The following is a 23820-nucleotide window of genomic DNA, read 5'->3' on the forward strand; positions in this document are numbered from 1 at the left end:
TGAATAATATAGTGTATAAAAAGCTTTTTATATCAGATAAATAGCTGTACTCAGCTGTTTTAAATATTGCTAATATATATATATATATTTTTTTTTCTTGAACTCCAAATCAACATATTAGAATGGTTTCTGAAGGATCATGTGACACTGAAGACTGGAGTAATGATTCTGAAAATTGAGCTTTGATCACAGAAATAAATTACATTTTAAAATATATTCAAATAGAAAGCAGTTACTTCAACTAGTAAAACTATTTGACAATATTACAGCTTTTACTGTATTTTGGATCAAATAAATGCAGGCTTGGTGAAGCAGAAGAGACTTTTTAAAAAAATCTTACTGTTCAAAAACTTTTGACTGGTATGCGTTTGATTGTTATTTGCTTAATTTTCAAGGTTAAAAGTGATTTTACCTGTGTGTATGTGACACTGCCCTTGATTCAGAGGCTTTTTCATTCCTTTATGGAAAAAAGGTGGAGTTTCTGAGAATGAAAGACCCCTCTGTGCGCACCTTGGACCTCCGCCCGTGTCTTGGACGTGTCATTCCTCAGTCCGCATGTCTGGTCACATTATAGTCTATAAACCCTCAATCTGACTGCACGTATCTTTTATGACTGAGGTGCAATTTCCCGTGTAGTTAAGTCGTGTTTTGGACTTTGCAACAGACTCTCAGATATAAAGACAGTAACACACAGTTACATACAGTAAAATCTGCTCACTCTCGACTCAGAGATGGACACCTGGGCTTTTCTCAGCATTCTGCTTGCGGTCACGCATTATGGTAAGAAACATTTTATGTTAATACGCGGAGGGAACCATGATTTCTATCTATGTGATTAATTATTATTGCTATATTGTGAGAAATATATGTTTTTAGTTATCTAAACAAGAGTATATGTAGATGTGACTATTTTGGAAGGCTAAGAATAATGGTGATAATATTATAAATAACTTCCAGTGTCAGGGCAGAGTACGATAAGATGGTGCACTATTTCTCCTGCGGAGGAGTCCAAATGTAAAGCAATGGCCCAGGCCTTCACCAGTGCTTCAATTCGACCAACAATACGGTGCGTCCCCGCTTCATCCAAAGCCGAATGCGGACAAAAACTAACCGTAAGTCTCGTCTCTCTGTCTGCTCAGTCATTCACCCTGCTAACAGAAAACCTTATGAGAACTTTGAAGTAATGAGCAAACGGTTAAAACGGAACAAATATTCTGCTCATTATTAATGTTCTCAAAAATGTTGGCAAAAACGTTTCATTTATGAAAGGTTTTTGTTAAACGTTCGTAATGCTTTTTAAATGTTACTAGTTTCAGAAGTTTCAGGAAACATTTCAAAGTAAGGCTCCCATAATGTGTAAAACATGATAAAACGGAATTTTCCTAACGACAAAAGTTTTTGAAACATTTAAAAATCGAAATAATTTTAGAACTTTTTTTTTTTTTTTTTTTTTTTTTTTTTTTTTTTTTTTTTAGCTGGTATATCATCTACACTACTAATCCAAATGTTTTTAAAGAAGTCTCTTCTGCTCACCAAGGGTGCGTTTATTTGATCCCAAATACAGCAAAAGCAGTAATGTTGTGAATTATTTGTGCTATTTCAAAAAACTGCTTTCTACAAAAAGATTTCTGTTTAGATAAATGCTGTTCTTCTGAGCTTTCTATTCATGAGAGAAACCTGAAAAAAAATTCTACTGTTTTCAACATAATAATAATAACTGTTTTTTGAATATTATGTTACAGAATATTAAGTAATTTCTGAAGGATCACGTGACTGGAGTAATGGTGTGAAAAATTCAGCTTTGAAATCACAAGAATAAATAGGATTGTAATATATATTCCAAATAGAAAAGTGTTATTTTAAATGGTAAAAATATTTCAAAATTGTACTGTTTTTGCTGTACTTTGGATCAAATAAATGCAGGGTTGGTGAGCAGAAGAGACTTATTTAAAAAAAACAAAAAAAAAAAAACATTTTTTAAAAACTATATCCATCTACACTGTAAAAAACAATTTGTTGAGTCAACTTAAAATAATTTGTAACCTGGCTGCCTTAAATTTTTAAGTTCAGTCAACTCAAAAAAAGTTTATTCAACTTGAAATGTTAAATTACACTAAGTGACAACTTAGATATTTGAGTTGAATCAACTTCAAATTTTAAGGCAGCTGGGTTACTTACCCATCTGTTAAGTTTAGCAAACACAAATTTCTAAGTTGTTACTTAGTACAACTTAACATTTCAAGTTGACTAAACTTATTTTAGTTGACTGAACTTAAAATTTTAAGGCAGCAGGGTAACAAATTATTTTAAGCTGACTCAACAAATTGTTTTTTATTTTTTTACAGTGTATCTATCTATATCTATCTATCTACATTGTTTTAATTTTACATGTGACAGTCAACTATAAAGTGTGTTTTTTTTTTGTTTTTTTTCAGAGAGAAATCAATGTTATATTTTCAAATTTAATTTTGCTTGAACATAAAAATTCTAAATTGTATTACTTTTGTAGAACAAAAAAAATATCTGTCAAACTTTATCTGAAAAAGGGTTGTGCCTAATTGTGTTTACGTTTATCATTTTCACATTACAAAAAGCAAACAGAAGCACGCACATCAATCTCAAAAGAGGTGCTAGACTGAAAAACAAAGTACAACAATTAAAATGTAAAGTCGGCAACACCAAGGCTCCAAAAGTATTGTTACTTTGTTATGCAAAAGCTTTTTAAATAAAATTTTTTGATACTTTTGGAGCCTTGGTGTTGCTGACTTTACCTTTGAATAATTATCATTTTCACATTGAAATTACTTTAAACATGTTTTTATGCATTTATGTTTCGGGAGGTTGTAGCATCACAGAAAACTCCATTGTTCAAATTAAAAAGCTTTTCTGTCACCGAAGAATTTATTGAAAACATGCAATAAATGATAATGTGTCCCTGCTCAGACATAGCATTTTATTTGCAGAAATATTAAGGAAATAACAATAAATTCACTAAAGTTCAATAATAAATTTGCAATTATGATCAATATTGCTTTTGACAGAGAAAGGAAGTTGATGCCTTTTCAGCCAGTGCTAAAGAAATATACGACGTTGGCAAGCAAGCCAGCTTCAGAATTGCAGGTGGAGAATCTGGAGCAGATGGTACGTTCTTCTTTTGGTGCTGTAGATACCAGATTATGCAAGTTGTACCTCTGAACTTCTGAAGACAGAGATTAAGGATGTAATTAAATGTCAACATTAGGTTGAATATTAACAAATGATATGTATCTGTATTTGATTACATACTTTATTGTAAGAAAGTCCATTGTAAGTACTTATGATATGGACTATCCATTGTTTTATCTGGCAATTTTTTAGAGCAACTAGTCATTAAAGCAACAACTCATCAGTTGTTCTTTTCTTAATGGCCACAGGGAAGGGAATAACATACTACGGTGTTGCTGTGGTTAAAAAGGCAAATTCAGCCATTAACATCAACAATCTGAAGGGGAAGAAGTCTTGTCACACTGGCAAGGACCGTACAGTTGGCTGGAATGTCCCTCTGGGTTATTTGATTGACAGTGGAATGATGTCAGCCATGGGTTGTAACTTCCCTCAAGGTACTCCATCGCTCTTGGAGCATCACATTTTAAATCGTCAGACTGTCTTTTTCAGATGAAAATGTATCTTGTGGCTTATCTCTGCTTTTTAGGGGTTGCTGACTTCTTTAGCGCCAGCTGTATCCCAGGAGCTAAAGATGGTCCTGCGTCCCTGTGTGAGCTGTGTGTGGGAGATAAAAATGGACAATATAAGTGTGATGCAACCACTAATGAGCTGTACTATGCATATAATGGAGCATTCAGGTACCATATTCGTTTAAATTATTACTATACTGAAACATAGCTGGGACAGTTAACTCTGATAATGAGAAATATTCTCAGTGTTTCTCTAAACAGGTTTTGGGTTTCACAGGTGCTTGGCTGAGGATGCAGGTGATGTCGCCTTTGTGAAGCACACGACTGTGAGCGAGAATACCGATGGTAAATGTATAGTCCAGTGATTCTCAACTAGGGAGCCTCAGCAAACTTCCAAGGGGGATGCAGGATTACTAAAAAAAGAAAAAGAAACAAAGGAGAAAAAAAAAAAATTATATATATATATATATATATACAGCAAAATTTTAATAAATATTTCCTGTTTGAATATATTTTAAAATGTATTTTAGACTTTTGGACACTTTAGGGAGGGAAAAAGTCAACCAGAATGTGTCTGAACACTTTTATCTACAAAATATTTAAACTACACTACCAGTCAAATTTTTTTGTTTTTTAAATTAGTTTTTTCTGCTCACCAAGCCTGCATTTGTTTCATCCAAAGTACAGCAAAAACAGTAAAATTTGGAAATAGTCTGATCTGAATATAAAATAATCTGAATATATTTTAAAATGTAATTTATTATTCTGATTTCAAAGATGATTTTTTAGCATTATTACTCCACATGCTCCTTCAGAAATTATTCTAATATTCTGATTTTGCTGCACAAAAACATTATTATTATGTTGAAAACAGCTGAGTATAATTTTTTTTGTTCAGATTTCTCTGATGAATAAAACATTCAGAAGAACAGCATTTATCTGAAATAGAAATCTTTTGTAACATTGTAAATGTCTTTATCTACACTTTTGACCAATTTAATATATAAAAACTGGCTATAAAAAAGTGTTATGTTTAGATCTTTCTAGTCATCAAAGAATCATGAAATGATGTACTCAACTGTTTTAACTATTGATGATGATAATAATAATAATAATAATAATAATAATAATAATAATAATAAATGTTTCTTGAACAGCAAATTAGCTTGTTAGAATGATTTCTGTGACACAAGAGGACTGCAGTAATTATGCTGAAAATTTTGCTTTGATCAGAGGAATAAATAACATTTTAAAATGTATTCAAATAGAAAAGAGTCATTTTAAATAGTAAAAATATTTCAAAAATTGTGCTGTTTTGCTGTACTCTGGATCAAATAAATGCAGGCTTGGTAAGCAGACGAGACTTACTTAAAGAAAACTATAAACTAAATTTTTTTAAAAACTCTATCTTAAAAAAAACAAAACAAAAAAACATTACAAATCTAACTGTTCAAAAACTTTTCACTGGTAGTATATATATATTTCTCAATCAAGTATTGTATTGTTATAGTCATGATAATATCCCAAGAAGCATACACAGGAAGCATGAACAATAAAATGGGATAAGTGATAGATTATCATCTGTATATGAAGTAATAATAAATCTTTCAACTTTGTGTCTCAGGTCAGGGCGAATCATGGGCTCAAGGCTTGCACTCTACAGACTATCAGCTCCTGTGTCGGGACGGCACCCGCAGTCCAGTCACTGATTATGAGAAATGCCATCTGGCTCGAGTCCCATCAAGGGGAATTGTTGTCCACTCTGACATCAGCTCTTCAGTGGTTTACAACATGTTGCGTGAGGGACTGGTATGATCCTATTTGAAGCTTTTGAATTTATTAGGATTTTGAAACTGAGTAAAAACAAACGGTACATTTGTTTTTTAATGTAACGGTTACATTTAAATAAAATGTATGTGTTTCTCTCTAGCAAAAGTCTGGGTTCTCCATGTTCTCCTCATCAGGCTATGGAGGGACAAACTTGTTGTTCAGCGACTCTTCAACCACATTTATCGAAGCAGGAAATGAAAACTATATCGAATGGTTGGGCCGATACTATTACATACTGAAAGCTATGGACTGCACACAGTCAGGTGCGAATCTTTGCATCCTCATCAAACAACCAAAAATGTAAATTTGATATGCAACCAAGCTAAGCATGCAATTATTTGATATATTGTGTTCAAAATCTGTGTGTCTCTGTGATGGGTGTGTGTGTAGATGTTCCCGCTAACCTACGCTGGTGTGTCCTGTCTCATGGAGAACAGCAAAAATGTGCAGACATGGCTGTGGCTTTCAAAAGCAAAAACTTGATTCCTGATATTCAGTGTGTCCACGGTGCATCTGTGGAGGACTGTATGAAGAAAATACAAGTATGCCAATCAAGCCAAACTCTTATTGATACCCATTCTCACAAAAAATGATAATTCTAAAGATATCTATAAAGAGAATGGTTTAATTTAAGCCTGCACTGCCATTTTGTTGTCTGTCACTTTAAATGCACAAGCTCTTATTTTTAATTTGGAAAAAATCATTACAAAAGTGATTCCAATGATTTCATTCATCTGTGCCTTTATAGCTGAGGTTTGGACTTTGCTATTCTTTTAAATTAAGAGTGATTTTTAAAATCTTTGTCGTTATATAGTTATTATAGTAACTGTCCTTGATGTAAACAAGCCTTTATACTCATAGTTTTCCTTACTAAAATCTGCAGTACATCACAAGAGTCAAGTTCCAACACAAAAAAATCTAATTAATTTTCACCATGGAGAAACAGATTTGTATAAACTCAGGGTCGCTGAAAAAGTGGGCAGCCAATGAGACTCTTTTTTTTTCCCTCCAGAACAAGCAAGCTGATGCCATCACTCTTGATGGAGGTTACATCTACACAGCGGGGAAGAGCTTTGGTTTGATTCCTGCTGTCGGGGAGAGCTACACAGGTTAGAGCCATACTCTTTCAATGCACTTTGACTTTTTGACTATACGCTTTTTAAATGAATAAGAGTTTTCTCATTTTCGTCACGGTTTGGTCAGTTACCCAGATATGTGGCCATATTGGAGATAGTTGGATGAAAACAACAGCATGGATTACACGGTCAATGTACTACTGAATACGTTGTTCTGCTAATTTATGCTGTCTAAACCATGGAAAAAAATGCGTGGAAGCTAAATCATATAGAGAAGGACGCAGGAAAGGGTGCAATATTTTGACAAACTAAAGTTAGTAGGTGGTAAAGATGCATATGAGCAGTATTAATTAGGAAATTAGCCTGTTTCACTTACCTGGCTGGAAATTATAAGAACAAGCTTGAATGTTGTCAAGATTCTTGCCCTGGAAATGCTGGTTCAGTTTAGCCAACCACAAACACATTTTGTTCCTCAGACAGTTTTTTGCACACTTCTCCTTGATTTGTTACAGCTTTTGGCAGTCTATAGTACTCAAAATGTTTTTCCCTGTCCGACCGATTAGTACAGCCCAAAACGTGACAACAACTGACCGTTTTCAGCAGTGGTAATCAGCAACATTTGCAAGTTTAGTTTGATTCAGTGGCATTGTTTACATTCAGTGCTGCCAATATGGCTGATTGATGACGCGTCGTGAAAACACACTAATGACTTTAATATAGTACAAAGTAAACACAATTGTAAAAACTGTAAGGAAATTAAAGATAGTTTCAAAAAATAAAAGTGTAGAATTAAAAAGGAAGTGTAAATATGATCATTTATCTAAACAGATAGGCACAATATGTGTTTTTTTATATCCATAATATTAAAAAACCACATCCCTTGTCATTGCATTGCCTGCCAATAACATCATACACCCTCGATTTCTGGTTATATTTTGTAGAAAACATGGAAACACCAAAGATGCTTTAAAGGGGTCATCGGATGCCCATTTTCCACAAGTTGATATGATTCTTTAGGGTCTTAATGAAAAGTCTATAATATACTTTGGTTAAAAATTCTCAATGGTTGTGTAAAACAACACCCTTTTTACCTTGCCAAAATCAGCTCTGCAAAAATCATCTCATTCTGGTCGAGGCTGCTTTAAATGCAAATGAGCTCTGCTCGCCCCGCCCCTCTCTTCTCTCTGTGGAGTAACGAGCCTGTTTACTTTAGCCGCGTTTAGCTGCGTTTAGCCGCTAAACTTGCTAACTAGCACTTTATTAGGAAAGGCAATCGCAAAGATTCATAAAAAAAAACCCTTATACTCACTTCTGCTGTAAGTGAAGCGGGATCACGAATGATTCGCGCGAATATAGACGGATATATGTAGATCGGGAGGTGCATTCCCTTCACAAACAAACGTAATCTAGTGCATCTTCAGCGGCTCAGATGTCGGGAGTAAAAGACGACCACAACGTTCATTATTACATCCAGCAACACAACACCTCAGTCGCTCAATCTGAGATATTCTTGTCTAATTTACATCCCTGCTCCGGCATTGAAACAAAAGAGGGCAGACTGTTACAGCGGATCTGAGGTAAAACGCTCATGTCAATCAACTATCGTGGGAGCGGCCTCTGTCAGTGTGACGCCACAACGACAAGCATCTGAGAATGGCTCGATTTGAAAAAGGGGATATTATTTTTACAGATTAATTAAAAACCACTGCATGGATTTTTATCATTATAGGGTAGATTTGTACATACACTGCCAACACACATTAATGTTCAAACAGCATGTAAAAGTGAACTTAGCGTCCGATGACCCCTTTAATATGTTATGTGTTTTATTAGATGCACAGAATAGCATTATAACAGAACTTTCAACACACTCATATGTATCTAGCATGATAAAACAGCACTGCTTTACCACAAATACGCATGACTGGAAGGAGCAAAAGTGGTTGACTGTGGCATAATAAAAGCTCTGTTGCTTTTGAGCCGTGAGTCACAATTGTCTCTCACTAGCAATTGCTCCAGCAGCCTTGTTTCGCTTCCACAGCTTTCAGCCCCACCCTGCTTTATACCACAATGATGTTAGTAAATTTTTAATACAGTACCTCATCCATGAACATGATTTCTGTCCAAGTCCCGTCGGATTGTTTCGGCGGTGGGGATGAAGACGACAACTCCCATGATTCTGCACTCAAACTACGTCTTTGTTTCTTTCTTTGTTTTGAATATAGTACAGCATAAACAGTCAAAATGTGCTCACTAGGTAACTGTTTTGTGTTTGGGAAAGATTTTCAGCAGCACCTGATGATACATCAGCTGTTTTATTCATAAACGATGATTCATTTTCACAAGCCACTGTGATTCTCTGTTTTAGGAGACACTGACGGAAGTATTTATTATGCTGTGGCTGTGCTGAGAAAGAGCAACAGAGACATCCAGAGATTCAGTGACCTCAAGAGCAAGCGCTCCTGTCACACAGGTTATGGAAGAACTGCAGGCTGGAACATTCCCGTAGGTGTGCTAATAGAAAAAGGCCTCATCACACCACAGCGATGCCAAGTGGCCCAAGGTAGGACATGTAGTGCACAAATACTGTGGGGTCCTAAAATCTAAAACAACATTGAAAAGCTTTCAGCTTTTTACTCAAATTGTTATTCATAATTTGTGACCCTGGACCACAAAACCAGTCATAAGGGTCATTTTTTTTTTAAATAAATAAGCTTTTCATTGATGTATGGTTTATTAGGATAGGACAATATTTGGCCAAGATACAACTAATTTGAAAATATGTAAAAAAATAAATAAATAAATAAATAATAAAATAAAAAAATCTAAATATTGAAAAAATTGACTTTACAGTTGTCCAAATGAAGTTCTTAGAAATGCATATTACTAATCAAAAATTAAGTTTTGATATATTACTTAATATTTTTACTTAATATCCTAATGATTTTTGACATTAAAGAAAAATCTATAATATTGACCCATACAATGATTTTTGGTTATTGCAACAAATATACCCACGCGATTTATGACTGGTTTTGTGGTCCAGGTTCACATTTGTATCAGTTATTACAAAGGTAAACGGTCATATACTGAAATGAAAGGCTTGTTCTGCTAAATAAATAGCAAAATTATTGTAATGAGGGTGTAATTCTGCTTTTAGCTACTGGGGAGTTCTTTAAATCAGCCTGTGTACCTGGAGCCAATCAGAAAGGTTTCCCCAGTAACCTGTGCGAACAGTGCATTGGAGACGCCAGTGGTCAGAACAAGTGTGAAAAAGGCAAGGACCTATATGACGGTTATGATGGAGCCTTCAGGTAATCTCTATACCTCACAAAAGATCTGATAGATTTGGTGTTCATTTGTGTTTTACCAATAGAGTATTTGCATAACAACTATATTTTAGCATAGTCTCTGTTTTTATTTTCAGGTGCCTTGTTGAAGATCGTGGTGATGTGGCCTTTATCAAACATTCCACTGTATTCCAGAACACAGATGGTAAAAAGTTCTCTATTGCTTTAAGCCATTTTTAATTTAAAAAGACCTTAAACAAACAAACTAAATCTTAAAATAGCTGTTCAGTCATGATATCAATTTGTAGGCCAAACCAGAGGGGTGATTTGCCCTGGGTTCCCTAAGGAGAGTCTTTCAATAATAAAATACAACTTGGAAAATAAAATACTGATAGATGCCATATCATCGATTTTTCCCTAAATGCCCCTGGATATCAAATGAAATCTGTGTTGAGAAACTTCTTGGCATCATTACAATCATCTAGCGTTTCTTGTCTCTGCCATTTATAAGCTCTTTCAGTAGCTGTGGTCTACTAAAAGCCTCAAAGGCATCAGGGCTAAAGTAAAGAGAACAAAGACACGGGTCTTTAGGAAGTTTTGTTCATCCACAAGCATCTTCCCATTCTTTTTTCCTCTTCCATGGTTTAAAAAAGCTCTGTTTTTTTCTGGGTTTAAGACTATAAACTGATAAACTACAGCAAACAGACCATTACTTTGTGTGTAAAAGTGTGTAGTAGTTCTTTCATTTCAGATTTGTTGTTTTCAGGAAACAATACAGATTCTTGGGCGGTTAACCTGAAATCCCAGGATTTTCAGCTGCTTTGTTCTCAAGAGTCTCGTGCTGAAGTCACTCAGTTCACTAAGTGCAACTTGGCCCGTGTCCCTTCCCATGCTGTTATGATAAGACCTGATACCAACCACCACATCATCTTTGGCCTCCTGGACAAAGCCCAGGTTGGTAAATCCAAATGCCACTTTCAGGGTCATTTGAAAATGGAGCTGTCCTTGTTTGTAATACTTTTCGGTTTGAATCTTTCAGCATTTCTTTGGAGTTAATTCCGCCTCAAGCTTCAAGATGTTTGACTCCAAATCCTATGATGGATCTGACCTGATTTTCAAGGACTCAACTCTCACTTTAATTGGTGTTGGAGAGAAAAGGACTTACGAGGAGTGGCTTGGCCAGGGCTACCTGGATGCCGTAATAGCTATGGAGTGTTCAGCTTCAACAGCAGGTACTGGTGGCCTTCTTCAACAAGCCTATACAGTATACAGCTGAGGTCAAAAGTTTACACTCCCTTTCAGAATCATTAAAAATGTTAATTATTTTACTAAAATGAGAGGGTTCATACAAATTCATGTTATTGTTTATTTAGTACTGACCTGAATATTTCACATAAAAGATGTTTACATATAGTCCACAAGAGAAAATAATAGATGAATTTCTAAAAATGACCCGGTTCAAAAGTTTACATCCCTTTGATTCTTAATACTGTGTTCTTACCTGAATGATCCACAGCTGTGTTTTTTTGTTTAGTGGTAGTTGTTCATGAGTCCCTTGTTTGTCCTGAACAGTTAAACTGGCTGCTGTTCAGAAAAATCCTTTAGGTTCTTTGGTTTTTCAGCATTTTTGTGTATTTGAACCCTTTCCAACAATTGTGAGATCCAGCTTTTCACACTAAGGACAACTGAGGGACTCATATGCAACTATTACAGAAGGATCAAATGCTCACTGATGCTCCACAAGGAAAAACCATGCAATAATAGCCGGGGGGTGAAAACTTTTGAACAGAATGGAGATGTGTACATTTTTCTTTTTTTGCCCAAATATCATATTTTCTCATTTAGTAGAGGCTACTAAGATAGGAACATGATTCCTAGAAGACAAAATAATACCCTGATCTTTTCAGGGTATTATTTTCAAAAAGTTTTCACACCTACATACCTAAGTACATACCTTGATTCTTTATGTACGTTTTTTCACTTTGTATTTCTCTTACAGTGTTTTCCTCATCCTTACTATTGCTGATGTCCATTGTGAGCTCCGTCGTCTCTCTGGCTTTGTAGCAGGTGTGCCAGCCACAGCAGGGGACTCTCATCTTCATACCCATGCTGATATATTTCAATTTTTAAGGTGATTCAAGCTCAAATCAAACCGCTAAATCTAAAGCTACAATATGTTTAAGCAATGACAGCGCCTTTTATCTGTGATTGTAAAGGTTCATAGTACACACCTAGTACAGTTGATAAGATTTATAAGTAGGTCTAGGAAAATTTCGAGGACCGTCTTAAATTAGGAACTGCAAAGAGTCGGCTCAAATCTTTCTTTATACCAAGTTTAAACCAAAGCTGGTTTGTTATTGTATTATTTCTACTATAATAACTGCTGAGGGCAATTGCCATATCAGTGCATATGCTTTGCCTGTTACATATTTATTGCACAATGTTTATTGCAGCTTTTAAAACCGACATTTTATTATGTTATGAACTACTTGAAGGCACATGCCATATCAGGGAATATGCTGTGTCTAGTATTTTCCTCTTTGCGGATTTTTTTAACTACTATCGTAGCGTTGAATGCAGCATGCACTGGAGTTGTACTACTGAAAGGTTCTTTTCCTCTCATATTCTAAGAGATCTTGCTTGCTTAAATCAACAACATACTGTGCTCATGCATTTAAAAACCAAAATATTTTTGACAAATCTAATAAGTAGTCATTGAGATGAAATAAGCTTTTGAATTGTGATAAACTAAGCAATGACTTCATATCAGGGGGAGGAATATCAGTCCAGTGCTTTTGGAGTCTGTTATGTTTCTGAATTTAGTTAGCATTGTTGCAGTGCAAGTGTGAAATACAAGGCGACAATGTAATAGAAGCTTGTTATAAATTCCATAAATGATACATGTGAGTGAGGTGAAACTACACTATGAGATAAATAATCATAAGAACCATATGAGTGTTTTTTCAAAATTATATCATAGCGCATTACCAAGACTCTTGGAGCTCCAGCTGATGATTTACACATTATTTAATACAGTATCACTTGCTTTCTTGCTTTATATGTATGTTTAAGAGATTTATTTTTATCTGTTCAGATACCATATCAGTGTATATGTGCTGACACATGAATGTCCTACATTAATACCTGCCTTGTCTTGCGATTTCTTCATGAAATGATTGAGATATAACTAATATTTAGTTGCCAGGCCAGTGTGTCTGCGTCTGAAGTATTACAGCATATTGTCACTTATTTTCAATAAACAAGCATCTTAAAATTTGGATTGTTGTTCATCATTGCTTTTGCTGAAGCATATTGACTTAATGATTGGCAGGCAAATGATAAAACATGTTTATTATTTATTATTGACTGAAGAGGATTGCGTTTTTGTTATTAGAAAATTATGTGGTGATTTTCATTCTTCAGTTGCTGACACTGTCTAGAGTTCAGTTATCATGTTGTACTAAGTCAGATGCTGAAGTCCAGTGCCTGTGTTATAAAAATAAATTTACATATCTAGTCTGACATATATTCACGTATAGTATGCATAAACAAGCCTCTTCTGCTCAACAAGCCTGCAGTTATTTGATCCAAAGTACTGCAAAAATAGTAAAATTTTGAAATATTTTTACTATTTAAAATAACTATTTTCTATTTGAATATATTTTAAAATGTCACTTATTCCTGTGATTTCATAGCTGAGTTTTTAGCATCATTACTCCAATCACATTATCCTTCAGAAATCATTCTAATATTCTAATTTACTGCTCCAAAAACATTTAGTATTATTATTATTATTATTATTATGAAAACGGCGGAGTAGAATTTTTTCAGGTTTCTTTGATGAATAGAAATTATTTATCAAGAACAGCATTTATCTCAAATAGAAATCTTTTGTAACATTATAAATGTCTTTATCATCACTTTTGATCAATTCAAAGCATCTATGCTAATTAAAAGAATTAATTTCTATCATTTGTAAAATAATAATAAAATAAATAAAAAATCTAAAATCATACTGACTCCAAGCTTTTAAGTGGTATAGTGTATAATGTTACAAAAGTCTTTTTTTTTTTTTTTTTTTTTTTTTGTTATTTCAGATAAATGCTGATCTTTGGATCTTTCTGTTTATCAAAGAATCCTGAAAAAAAAAAAGTACTCAGTTGTTTTACATATTGATAATAATAGTAATGAAAAATGCTTCTTGAACAGCAAATCAGCATAATATTCAGTTATTTTAAATAGTGAAAATATTTCACAAAATTACTGTTTTTGCTGTATTCTAGATTGAACTTTTGACTGGTAGTTTATATCAGATTGAGTAATTTAAGTTGTAATAATATGAATAATTATAATAATACATTCTTTGTCTTATTATTATTAAAATTACATGTTTTCCTTCAATTTACTATTTTACTTTAATATATTAAACAAAAAAGCTCCATCTTTTTTATTATCTGTCTTTATTATAGATGAGTGATTATATCATGAGGTCTGGCTGCACAACAGCTGTTGTCTATGTTCATTTATAGCACCATCTGCTGATCATTTTACCATAGTGGATTCTACAGTGGACTTAATGGGTCATTATTATTACTTCATAGCACAGCATAAGCAAAGGGGGAACGGTTGTGACATTAAAGAAAAAAAAAAATCTTGATTTTGTTTTTTTGTTTGTTTTGTTTTAGATTTAATATCAAAAACTATGGTTGAAGGTGTAATGAATGTTTCTCAACTAATGTTTCTCAACAAATCATAAAAAAGATTCTACTATACTGGAAAATATTAGTAATATTTGTAACATTTCTAAATTACAGTGGAAATATTTTATTTACTGTTTATATGTATATGTCACACTCTGAAAACGTTCGTTCATCGGGACTTTTATTTTAAAAAGTTGGAGGACTTTTATTACAGTTACAGTTTACAATCGTTTACTTCACAACACTACAACCTCATTCACGTTTACAGGTGTTTTAATCGCATATTTTGCATTCATGTCTCGTTTCAAACGAGGAGCACATGTGGATTCTAGAGCAGGATTCAGACAGGAGAAAGAAGACTATCCTGTCCCATATGGGTTACTGAAAGCTGCCAGAAAGAGCGGACAGCTCAATCTATCCGGGCGCGGTCTAACTGAAGGTAACAGTACTAGAAAAACACTATCCGATATCAGCACTACACAAAAATGATTCTAGCAACTGTAGTTTGTGGCTTCAAAATACCGTACAGCAGATATGACATTTGTCATTAATGTCATGGAAAAATACATTAAAATGCCAAAGATTTTGTTCAGGTTTCTGTTCAAAAAGTTTGAATGAGATAATATCGTGACTTACGTACTGCAGCAGCAATAGTTGTGGCAACAGTTGTATACTGAGGGATGAAATGTTTACCGTGGTGAATGTATTTGTGTTCAGTTCCTCAGAGTGTGTGGAGGCTGAACATAGACACACCTCAGGAAGCTCAGCAGAACTTGTCATTTGGGGCTGCAGATCGGTGGTGGGAACAGACAGACTTGACCAAACTTCTCCTGTCTTCCAACAAACTCCAGAATCTCTCTGAAGACGTCAAACTCCTTTCTGCCCTGGTTGTCCTGGATGTAGGTTCTCATTTTGTTCGAGAATGTTTTTACAAACTAAATCCTGCATGCAAATAATGTATATTCTGTTCCTTAATAAATAAACATAAGGACAAATATGACTACTCTCCCGTGGTTAAAACGATGTAACGACTCCTATAAGCTACACATTACTATATTACACTATGTAGGGTGTTTTAATATTATCCACAATTTTCATATTTTTATAGCAAATAAATTTAACTTTTTATAATGTCTTAGTATTTAAATTCCCATGTTTGTGGGTCTAATTAATTGCCTGTGCTTTCTGTGCTGCCTTTTTTTTTTCAGATCCATGACAATCAACTAAGCTCACTGCCAGATTCTATTGGAGATCTAGAGCAACTACAGAAACTCATATTGAGGTACTGATGGAGGCAACAAGTCAGAAGTTTGCATACACCTTGCAGAATCTACAAAATGTTAATTATTTTACCAAAATGCATGTTTTTTTAGTACTGAGCAGAAGATGTTTCTCTCCACGAGAAAATAATAGTTGAATTTTTTTAAAAATACCCCATTCAAAAGTTTATATACACTTGAAGCTTAATACTGTTGTTATCTGAATGATCCACAGCTGTTTTTTTTTTTTTCTTACATTAAGAGCCAGGGGGTGGAAACTTTTTGAATTTGAAGATCAGGGGAAATTTTACTTATTTTGTCTTCTGGGAAACATATAAATATCTTCTGTTGCTTCTGAAGGACAGTACTAAGTGGAAATAAATATGATATTTAGGCAGAATAAGAAAAATGTACACATCTTCGTTCTGTTCAAAAGTTTTCACCTCCGGCTCTTCGTGTTTCTGCATCGTGTTTCCTTCTGAAGCATCAGTGAGCGATGGAACCTTCTGTAATAGTTGCATATCAACAGAGTCCCTCAGTTGTCCTTGGATCTCAAAATCATACAGTCATTGTTGGAAAGGGTTGAAATACACAAGAATGCTAAAAAACCATAGAATTTGTGGGACCTGAAGAAGAGCACTATGCAGTTATGACAAACAAGGGGCTCATGAACAACCATCACTAAACAAAATAAACCAAAAAAAAACACAGCTGTGATCATTCAGGTAACAACACAGTATTAGGAATCAAGTGTATGTAAACTTTTGAACAGGGTCAATTTTATAAATTCAACTATTATTTGTAAATGTCTTTTACGTGAAATATTTTATTCAGGTCAGTTCTGAATAAAAAATAACATGCATTTAGTATGTTCACTCTTATTTTGGTAAAATAATTAACATTTTGCAGAATCTGCAAGGTGTATGAAAACTTTTGACTTTAATTTGACTTTGACTTGTATCTGCCTATTTTGAGTGTAAACCTTGTGTCATTATACCTGGTCCTCATTGCAGTCACAATAAACTGACGGAATTGCCTTCTGGTCTTTGGAGACTTACAAACCTACGATGTCTTCATCTGCAACAGAATCTGATCGCACAGATTCCCCAGGATTTGGGGCAGCTGGTTAATTTGGATGACCTTGTAAGTGACTGAGATCTTGTCTTGACCAGCAACAAGCAGCATTATGGAAGCCTAGATCCTCAGATCCCCATTCAAAAATAAATTGGGGCCGATAAGGTTTTTTTTCTTTTTATGTTTTTGAAAGAAGTCTCCATGATCCACATGTTGCTGTGATTTCAAGATGTCATGTTGAATATGTATACTAAAGTATTTACGTTATTTAGCTGTTTCCTTGTCTTCCCTCTCAAAGGATCTCTCCAACAATCATCTAATGGACATTCCAGAAAGCCTGTCGAACCTGCAAAATCTTGTGAAATTAAATTTGTCCTGTAACAAGCTCAAGAGTCTCCCTCCTGCCATCAGTGTAATGAAAAGTACGTTTTGACAGCAGTAGGTTAGTTGTGTATCATATTTATTGATTAACCTGTGAACTCATCTTTCTTCTGTCATCCCTCACAGACCTGAGAATGCTGGACTGTTCCCGGAATCAGATGGAGAGCATTCCTCCCGTCCTGGCTCAGATGGAGTCCCTCGAGCAGCTTTACTTAAGACATAACAAGTTACGCTTCGTTCCTGAACTGCCCTGCTGTAAAACACTCAAGGTAAACCGCAACCACTGATGTGGTCAAATAAGCTGATTGTCTTAAGAAAAAGGCTAACACAAGGCTGTTTATATGTATTAAGGAACTCCATTGTGGGAACAACCAAATTGAGATATTGGAGGCAGACCATTTGAAGCACTTGAGTGCTCTGAGTTTCTTGGAGCTCCGTGATAACAAGGTGAAGAGCCTTCCTGAAGAAATAACCCTACTGCAAGGCCTGGAGCGCCTGGATCTTACTAACAATGACATCAGCAGGTACTGGGCATATGTTATTGTTATGTATACTGTAAAATATTAAATGTGCTGTGCTTTGTAGCAGTAAGCAGTAGTGACTTTCAAACCAACTATAGAAGAAAACTCGCAATTGCGAGTTATAATGTAAGAATTGCAAGATATAAACTCAGAATTTAAAGATATAACTTAGAAATGCAATACAAACTTGCAATTCTGACCTTTTTCAGGACTTTTTTCAGAATTGCCGAGTTTATATCTCGTAATTGTGACTTTTTTTAATAACACGCAATTGCGAGTTAAGTCAGAATTGTGAGATATAAAATTGCAATACTGAGAAAATAAAGTCTTTTTTTGTTCACCTAAAAATTAGACTTTATAACTCACAATTGCGAGTTTATATCTCAGTTCTCAGTTCTGAAAAAAGTCAGAGTTCCAAGAAAAAACGTCAGAATTGTGAGATACAGACTCGCAATTGCAAGAAAAATTCAGAATTATACAATTCTGACTTTATTTCTTGCATCTGTGAATTTTTATCACACAATTCAAGGAAAAAAAAAGTCAGAATTGTGAATTTATATCTTACAATTTCTTACAATTCTGACTTTTTTATAACAGTCAAATGCGAGTTTATATCTCACAATTCTGACTTTATAACAGGGAAATGCAAGTTTATATCTTATAATTCTGACTTTATTTCTCAGAATTGCAAGTTGATTTCTTAGACTCGTTATATCTTACAATTCTGACTTTATAACAGGCTAATGCGAGTTTATATCTCAAAATTCTGAGAAAAAGAAATCAGAACTGCGAGAAAAAAGTCAAAATTGTGAGAGAAAAAGTAGCAATTACCTTATTTTATTTTTTATTAAGTGGCAGAAATGGGCTTCCATAAAACTATATATATCCTAGTTAGTGAACCTAAAAATCCAAAGTACACTGACCAAAATGTCGCAAGTTTTGAGGGAGCGTGCAATTGACATGCTGACTGCAGGAATGTCGACCAGAGCTGTTCCCCATGAATTGAATGTTCATTTCTCTACCATAAGCCATCTCCAAAGGCGTTTCAGAGAATTTGGTAGTACATCCAACCAGCCTCACATCCGCAGACCACGTGTAACCAAACCAGCCCAGGACCTCCACATCCAGCATCTTCACCTCCAAGATCGTCTGAGACCAGCCACCTGGACAGCTGCTGCAACAATCGGTTTGCATAACCAAAGAATTTCTGCACAAACTGTCAGTAACCGTCTCAGGGAAGCTCATCTGCATGCTTGTCGTCCTCATCGGGGTCTCGACCTGACTGCAGTTCGTCGTTGTAATCGACTTGAGTGGGCAAATGCTCACATTCGATGGCATCTGGCACTTTGGAGAGGTGTTCTCTTCACGGATGAATCCCGGTTTTCACTGTACAGGACAGATGGCAGACAGCTTGTATGGTGTCGTGTGGGTGAGCGGTTTGTTGATGTCAGCGTTGTGGATCGAGTGGCCCATGGTGGCGGTGGGGTTATGGTATGGGCAGGCATATGTTATGGACAACGAACACAGGTGCATTTTATTGATGGCATTTTGAATGCACAGAGTTACCGTGACGAGATCCTGAGGCCCATTGTTGTGCCATTCATCCATGACCATCACCTCATGTTGCAGCATGATAATGCACGGCCCCATGTTGCAAGGATCTATACACAATTCCTGGAGTGGATTCCCAGTTCCAATGGATGGATTATCGCGGCTATTGTGATTATCACTAACACAGATTTAGGCAGATTTGTGAACAATATTTGAGGGAAATAGTCCTTTTGTGTACATAGAAATAGTCTTTCAGTTCAGCTCATGAAAAATGGGGGCAAAAACATAAATTTTGGTCTGTATTTTGGATGATTTTTAAACAAGCTGGTTCCACAACATTGATATAACATCCATAACCATTCAATGACCTAAGACTTTGTGACTTACAGGTATAGTGAATATAAAAAAAGGCCATCATTTATTCACCCTCATGTCATTCCAAACCTGTATGGCCTTCTTCTATGGAACATAAGATCTTCTGTTGTGTCTTGCAGAAGAAAGAAAATTATAATAAGTCTCTCTCTTTTGTGAAACAGTCTGCCATGTGGACTTGGCACTTTACCCAAACTGAAGTCTTTGGCTTTGGAGGGCAATCCATTGAGGACAATCCGCAGAGACCTTCTGACTGTAAGTGTTCAACATATCACAGCTGTAAAAGAGCTTTTTCTGATCCCAGATACAATACTGGAAAAGTCTGAAATGCATCAGTTATGATATAACAATATATTCTATACAGAAAGGCACTGGTGAACTCCTGAAATATCTCAGAAGTCGAATACAAGGTAAGTCTACGTAATCATTTAAAGATTTAGCACAGTGTAGTTTTTCAGTATGATACAACCTCATTTACTATAAAAAAAGACAAAGAAGTTTCTCTTTTGTAACATTGATGTGGATTTTGTCATGTTTGAAATGTAGAGCAACCAGATGGGGGCTTGAAAGAAGAGCCAAAAACAGCAATGACCCTCCCAAGCCAAGCTAAAATCAATGTGCATGCCATCAAAACTCTGAAAACACTAGACTACAGGTAATAAAAAAAAGTTTTCTAAGTGACTTGAGAGCAGGATTTTGTATATTTAACATTAAAGATTTGCATTTTAAATAGTGAGAAACATGAGGCATCCATTCCCGATGATGTATTTGACGCAGTTGATGACAGTCCTGTGGCCAATGTGAACTTCAGCAAAAATCAGCTGACGGCAGTTCCTCCCAGGTACACATATGACTGTTCCATCTCATTAGAAGCGTTTCAAAGATTTACTGAACACTTATAATGCTTAAAACTATTCTCTCATTTCCTGCAGAATTATAGAGCTGAAAGACACCCTAGCAGACATTAATCTTGGGTTTAACAAGCTAACAACCATTCCAGTGGACTTTTCCAAGTTGAAACAACTGGTGCATATAGATCTCAGGTAATTCTTAACTTAATTTATGTGCTTTTAAGGCTCCAATTTAAAGATTTTATTCTGCTAATTCAGTGGTTTACAATTGTTTTTGCCACATCCTCTGAAAATTGTACTCCTTCAGCTAGAGTGCTATTTTTAAGATGGCACAAAGGGGAAAAACTACAGTAATTATATACAGTACAGTGCCTTGCGGAAATATTCATACCCTCATTTTTTCACGTTTTGTTATGTTGCAGCCTTATGTTAAACTGCTTTAAATTACTTCTTTGTAACTTTGCAAATGTATTAAAAATAAAACACTGAAATTAGTAGATTGCATAAGTATTCATACCCTTAACTAAGTACTTAGTTGAAGCACCTTTACAGCTTCAAGCTCTGCATATCTGCATTTGGCAATTACCTGCTATTCTTCTCCAAACCTCTCCACCTCTCAAGTTCTGTCAGCTTGGATGGGGGCTGGCAGACATTTTCAGGTTTCTCCAGAAATGTCTGACTGCTTTCAACCCAAGGCTCTAGCTGGACCACTCAAGGACATTTACGTACCCCAGGGCATAAGGCTGCTACCAGCACACTTTACTTTTGGGATGCTACTCTGCAGGTGTTAAGCAGTGCTTAGTTTCCTTCAAACATGATGCTTGGAATTGAGGTTCATCAGACCAGAGAATCTTGTTTCTCACAGTCTGAGGGTCCTTTTTTTTTGCAAATTCCAAGTGGGTTTTCGTGTGTCTTCACTGAAGAGAGGATTGAGTTTGGCCACACTGCCATAAAGCCCAGATTGGTGGAGTGTTGCAGTGATGTTTGTCCTTTTGTAAGTTTCTTTCATCTGCATATATGATCATGGAGCTAAACTAGAGAGACTGTCAGCTTTTTGGTCACCACTCCAACCAGAGCCCTTCTCTATCAATTGCTCAGTTTGGCCAGAAGGAGGCCAACTCTAGGAAGAGTCCTAGTTGTTCCAAACCTTGGATTGTGGATAATGGAGGCTACAGGCTACTGTGAACCTTCAATGCAGCAGATTTTTTTTTAACCTTAGGGCTTGGTTTTTTTGCTCTGATATTCATTTTCAGGTGTTAGACATTTTCTGAGAGGTGTTTGCCTTTCCAAATCATACTCATCTGAATAAATTTGCCACTCGAAGTGTAGTAACAACTACAAGTGATATGTAATACCCCTTATGCAATGTCATCATTTCAGTTTTCTATTTCTAATAAATATGCAAAGTTGTTATAATGGTGTTTGGTGTGTAGAGTCATGTGGGGGAAAAAGTAATTTTAAGTAGTTTAACATAAGGCTGCAACATAAAACATGAAAAAAAAAAAAACAATGGAATGGGTATGAATACTTTTGCAAGGCACTGTAGTTGATGGAAAGTTTGCAAAGAACAAAAATTATATCTAGATTTTTAAATGACTAAGCTTATTTTTAGATATTTTGTTCTCTGATAAATGTCACTTTAAAGCAAAATATTACTTAAAGTGAGCTCAGAGGTCACATAACAGTGACATTGCCATAATTTACTATAACAAAGTGTACTGAACTCATTTGTTCTTTTTATTTTTTAGAAACAATCTATTGACCTCACTGCCAATGGAATTGGAAGGCTTGACCAAGCTGCGGAGTGTTATTGTGTCTTTTAATAGGTAGGTTCTACCATTATCATTCCATTTTTTTTTCCATGGAATTGGGTTAATTTTAAACTATTGCTGTGGATTGATCTTAAAATGGTTTAAAATATTGCATAGATTATATTTGACTGAAATGCTTGTTTGGAATGCTTGTTTTTTTTTTTGCATTCTACTGATGATAAAACAGCACTAGTTAGGTTTTGTGAAGTAGAGCCACTGGTAGGAAACCTTTAAGCTGTGTTTGTTATCAACGTGCATAAGAATGACTGTAAAATATGTATTTCAGGTATGGAAATGACATATTTTAAGTTTGATATTTAGAATATGGTTATTGAGCTGGTTATTTGACTGGCAACCCTGCCATGTAAAATGAGCAAATATAACAAATTAGTTTGGCAAAACATAAATAATATCACTGTTTTGATGTTTGTTTGTTTTTGTTATTTGTGTTCTGAATAGTTATTTACTTTTCTCTTCAGGTTCAAGTCTTTCCCAGAAGTGCTGTACCGCGTCTCATCCCTTGAGACTATTTTAATCAGTAACAATCAAGTTGGAGGCATTGATCCAGTCCAAATGAAGACTCTAAATAGGCTATCTACTCTGGATCTGTCAACAATGATATAATGCAGGTGCCACCTGAACTTGGCAACTGTACAAGTCTGAGGTAAGTGTAATGTTTTCTTCCTCCTTTAGTATGTAGACATATTTTACCTGAATGAAACCGAGAGCGCAAGTATTGGACAAAAACTAAGATTATTAGGTCTTGAGCTTGTTAGTTAAGTATGATTTTATGATTTATCTTACATCTTCAGGGCTCTAATGCTTGATGGGAATCCTTTCCGTAATCCAAGAGCCGCCATCCTCAGTAAAGGAACGGATGCTGTCCTTGAGTATCTCCGAAGTCGTATTCCAACATAATCTTCTCGTTTAATGTAACTTTAACCACAACGATTCTTGTGCCATAACACTTTGATTATTTGCACTCCCTGACGGTATAAAAACAACAAGACACAATAAATCATCTCCTGCCACGCTACCCTTAAAAATGATGTTTTATAAACAAAACTTGAGCATGCTTTGAAATGAAGTTAAGACTTTATCAACCAAATGAACTAAAACGTGTGTTCAAGTTATACATTTTGTAATTGCTTTTCAGTGGGAATGTTTGTATTTTCCGTTTTGAAAATAAAGACCTTTTAATCATCCATAAAGGACCACAGAATGACAAGTAGTAACAATAGTGACATTTTTATTATTTGTACAATAAAGATACATTATTCAAAACACCTCTTAGATACTGAAAAAATTCTGTACTCCAAAGCCGAAAATGGCTCCAATATTTGCTGAACAGCATTGGACGTTCTTCTCCTTTTTATACAGGTTTGTTATTTGAATTTTTTTAACTAAAATTTATTTTAAATATGTACATA

General features: G+C 35.1%; 2 protein-coding genes across 2 annotated transcripts; both read left to right on the forward strand.

The window, feature by feature from the left end:
• Nucleotides 1-561: 561 nt before the first annotated feature.
• On the forward strand, nucleotides 562-13148 carry meltf (melanotransferrin). Its single transcript, XM_051113338.1, has 16 exons — nucleotides 562-780; nucleotides 958-1112; nucleotides 3042-3141; nucleotides 3414-3599; nucleotides 3692-3842; nucleotides 3952-4019; nucleotides 5299-5483; nucleotides 5605-5767; nucleotides 5895-6046; nucleotides 6517-6613; nucleotides 8949-9143; nucleotides 9741-9894; nucleotides 10008-10075; nucleotides 10637-10824; nucleotides 10910-11102; nucleotides 11870-13148. Exons 1-16 carry the CDS (start codon nucleotides 732-734, stop codon nucleotides 11932-11934), a joined length of 2169 nt encoding a protein of 722 aa, XP_050969295.1. The 5' UTR covers nucleotides 562-731; the 3' UTR covers nucleotides 11935-13148.
• Nucleotides 13149-14789: 1641 nt separating this feature from the next.
• lrrc40 (leucine rich repeat containing 40) lies at nucleotides 14790-23710 on the forward strand. The gene is given in 16 exon segments (XM_051111802.1): nucleotides 14790-15009; nucleotides 15288-15469; nucleotides 15779-15852; nucleotides 16843-16972; nucleotides 17202-17325; nucleotides 17411-17553; nucleotides 17636-17808; nucleotides 19893-19983; nucleotides 20093-20138; nucleotides 20275-20383; nucleotides 20462-20569; nucleotides 20661-20771; nucleotides 22328-22405; nucleotides 22870-22997; nucleotides 23000-23054; nucleotides 23203-23710. Coding segments are annotated over 16 exon segments (1803 nt in total). The 5' UTR covers nucleotides 14790-14864; the 3' UTR covers nucleotides 23309-23710.
• Nucleotides 23711-23820: the final 110 nt, after the last annotated feature.

Source organism: Labeo rohita, chromosome 6 (assembly GCF_022985175.1).
Source record: "Labeo rohita strain BAU-BD-2019 chromosome 6, IGBB_LRoh.1.0, whole genome shotgun sequence".
NCBI lineage: Eukaryota > Metazoa > Chordata > Actinopteri > Cypriniformes > Cyprinidae > Labeo > Labeo rohita.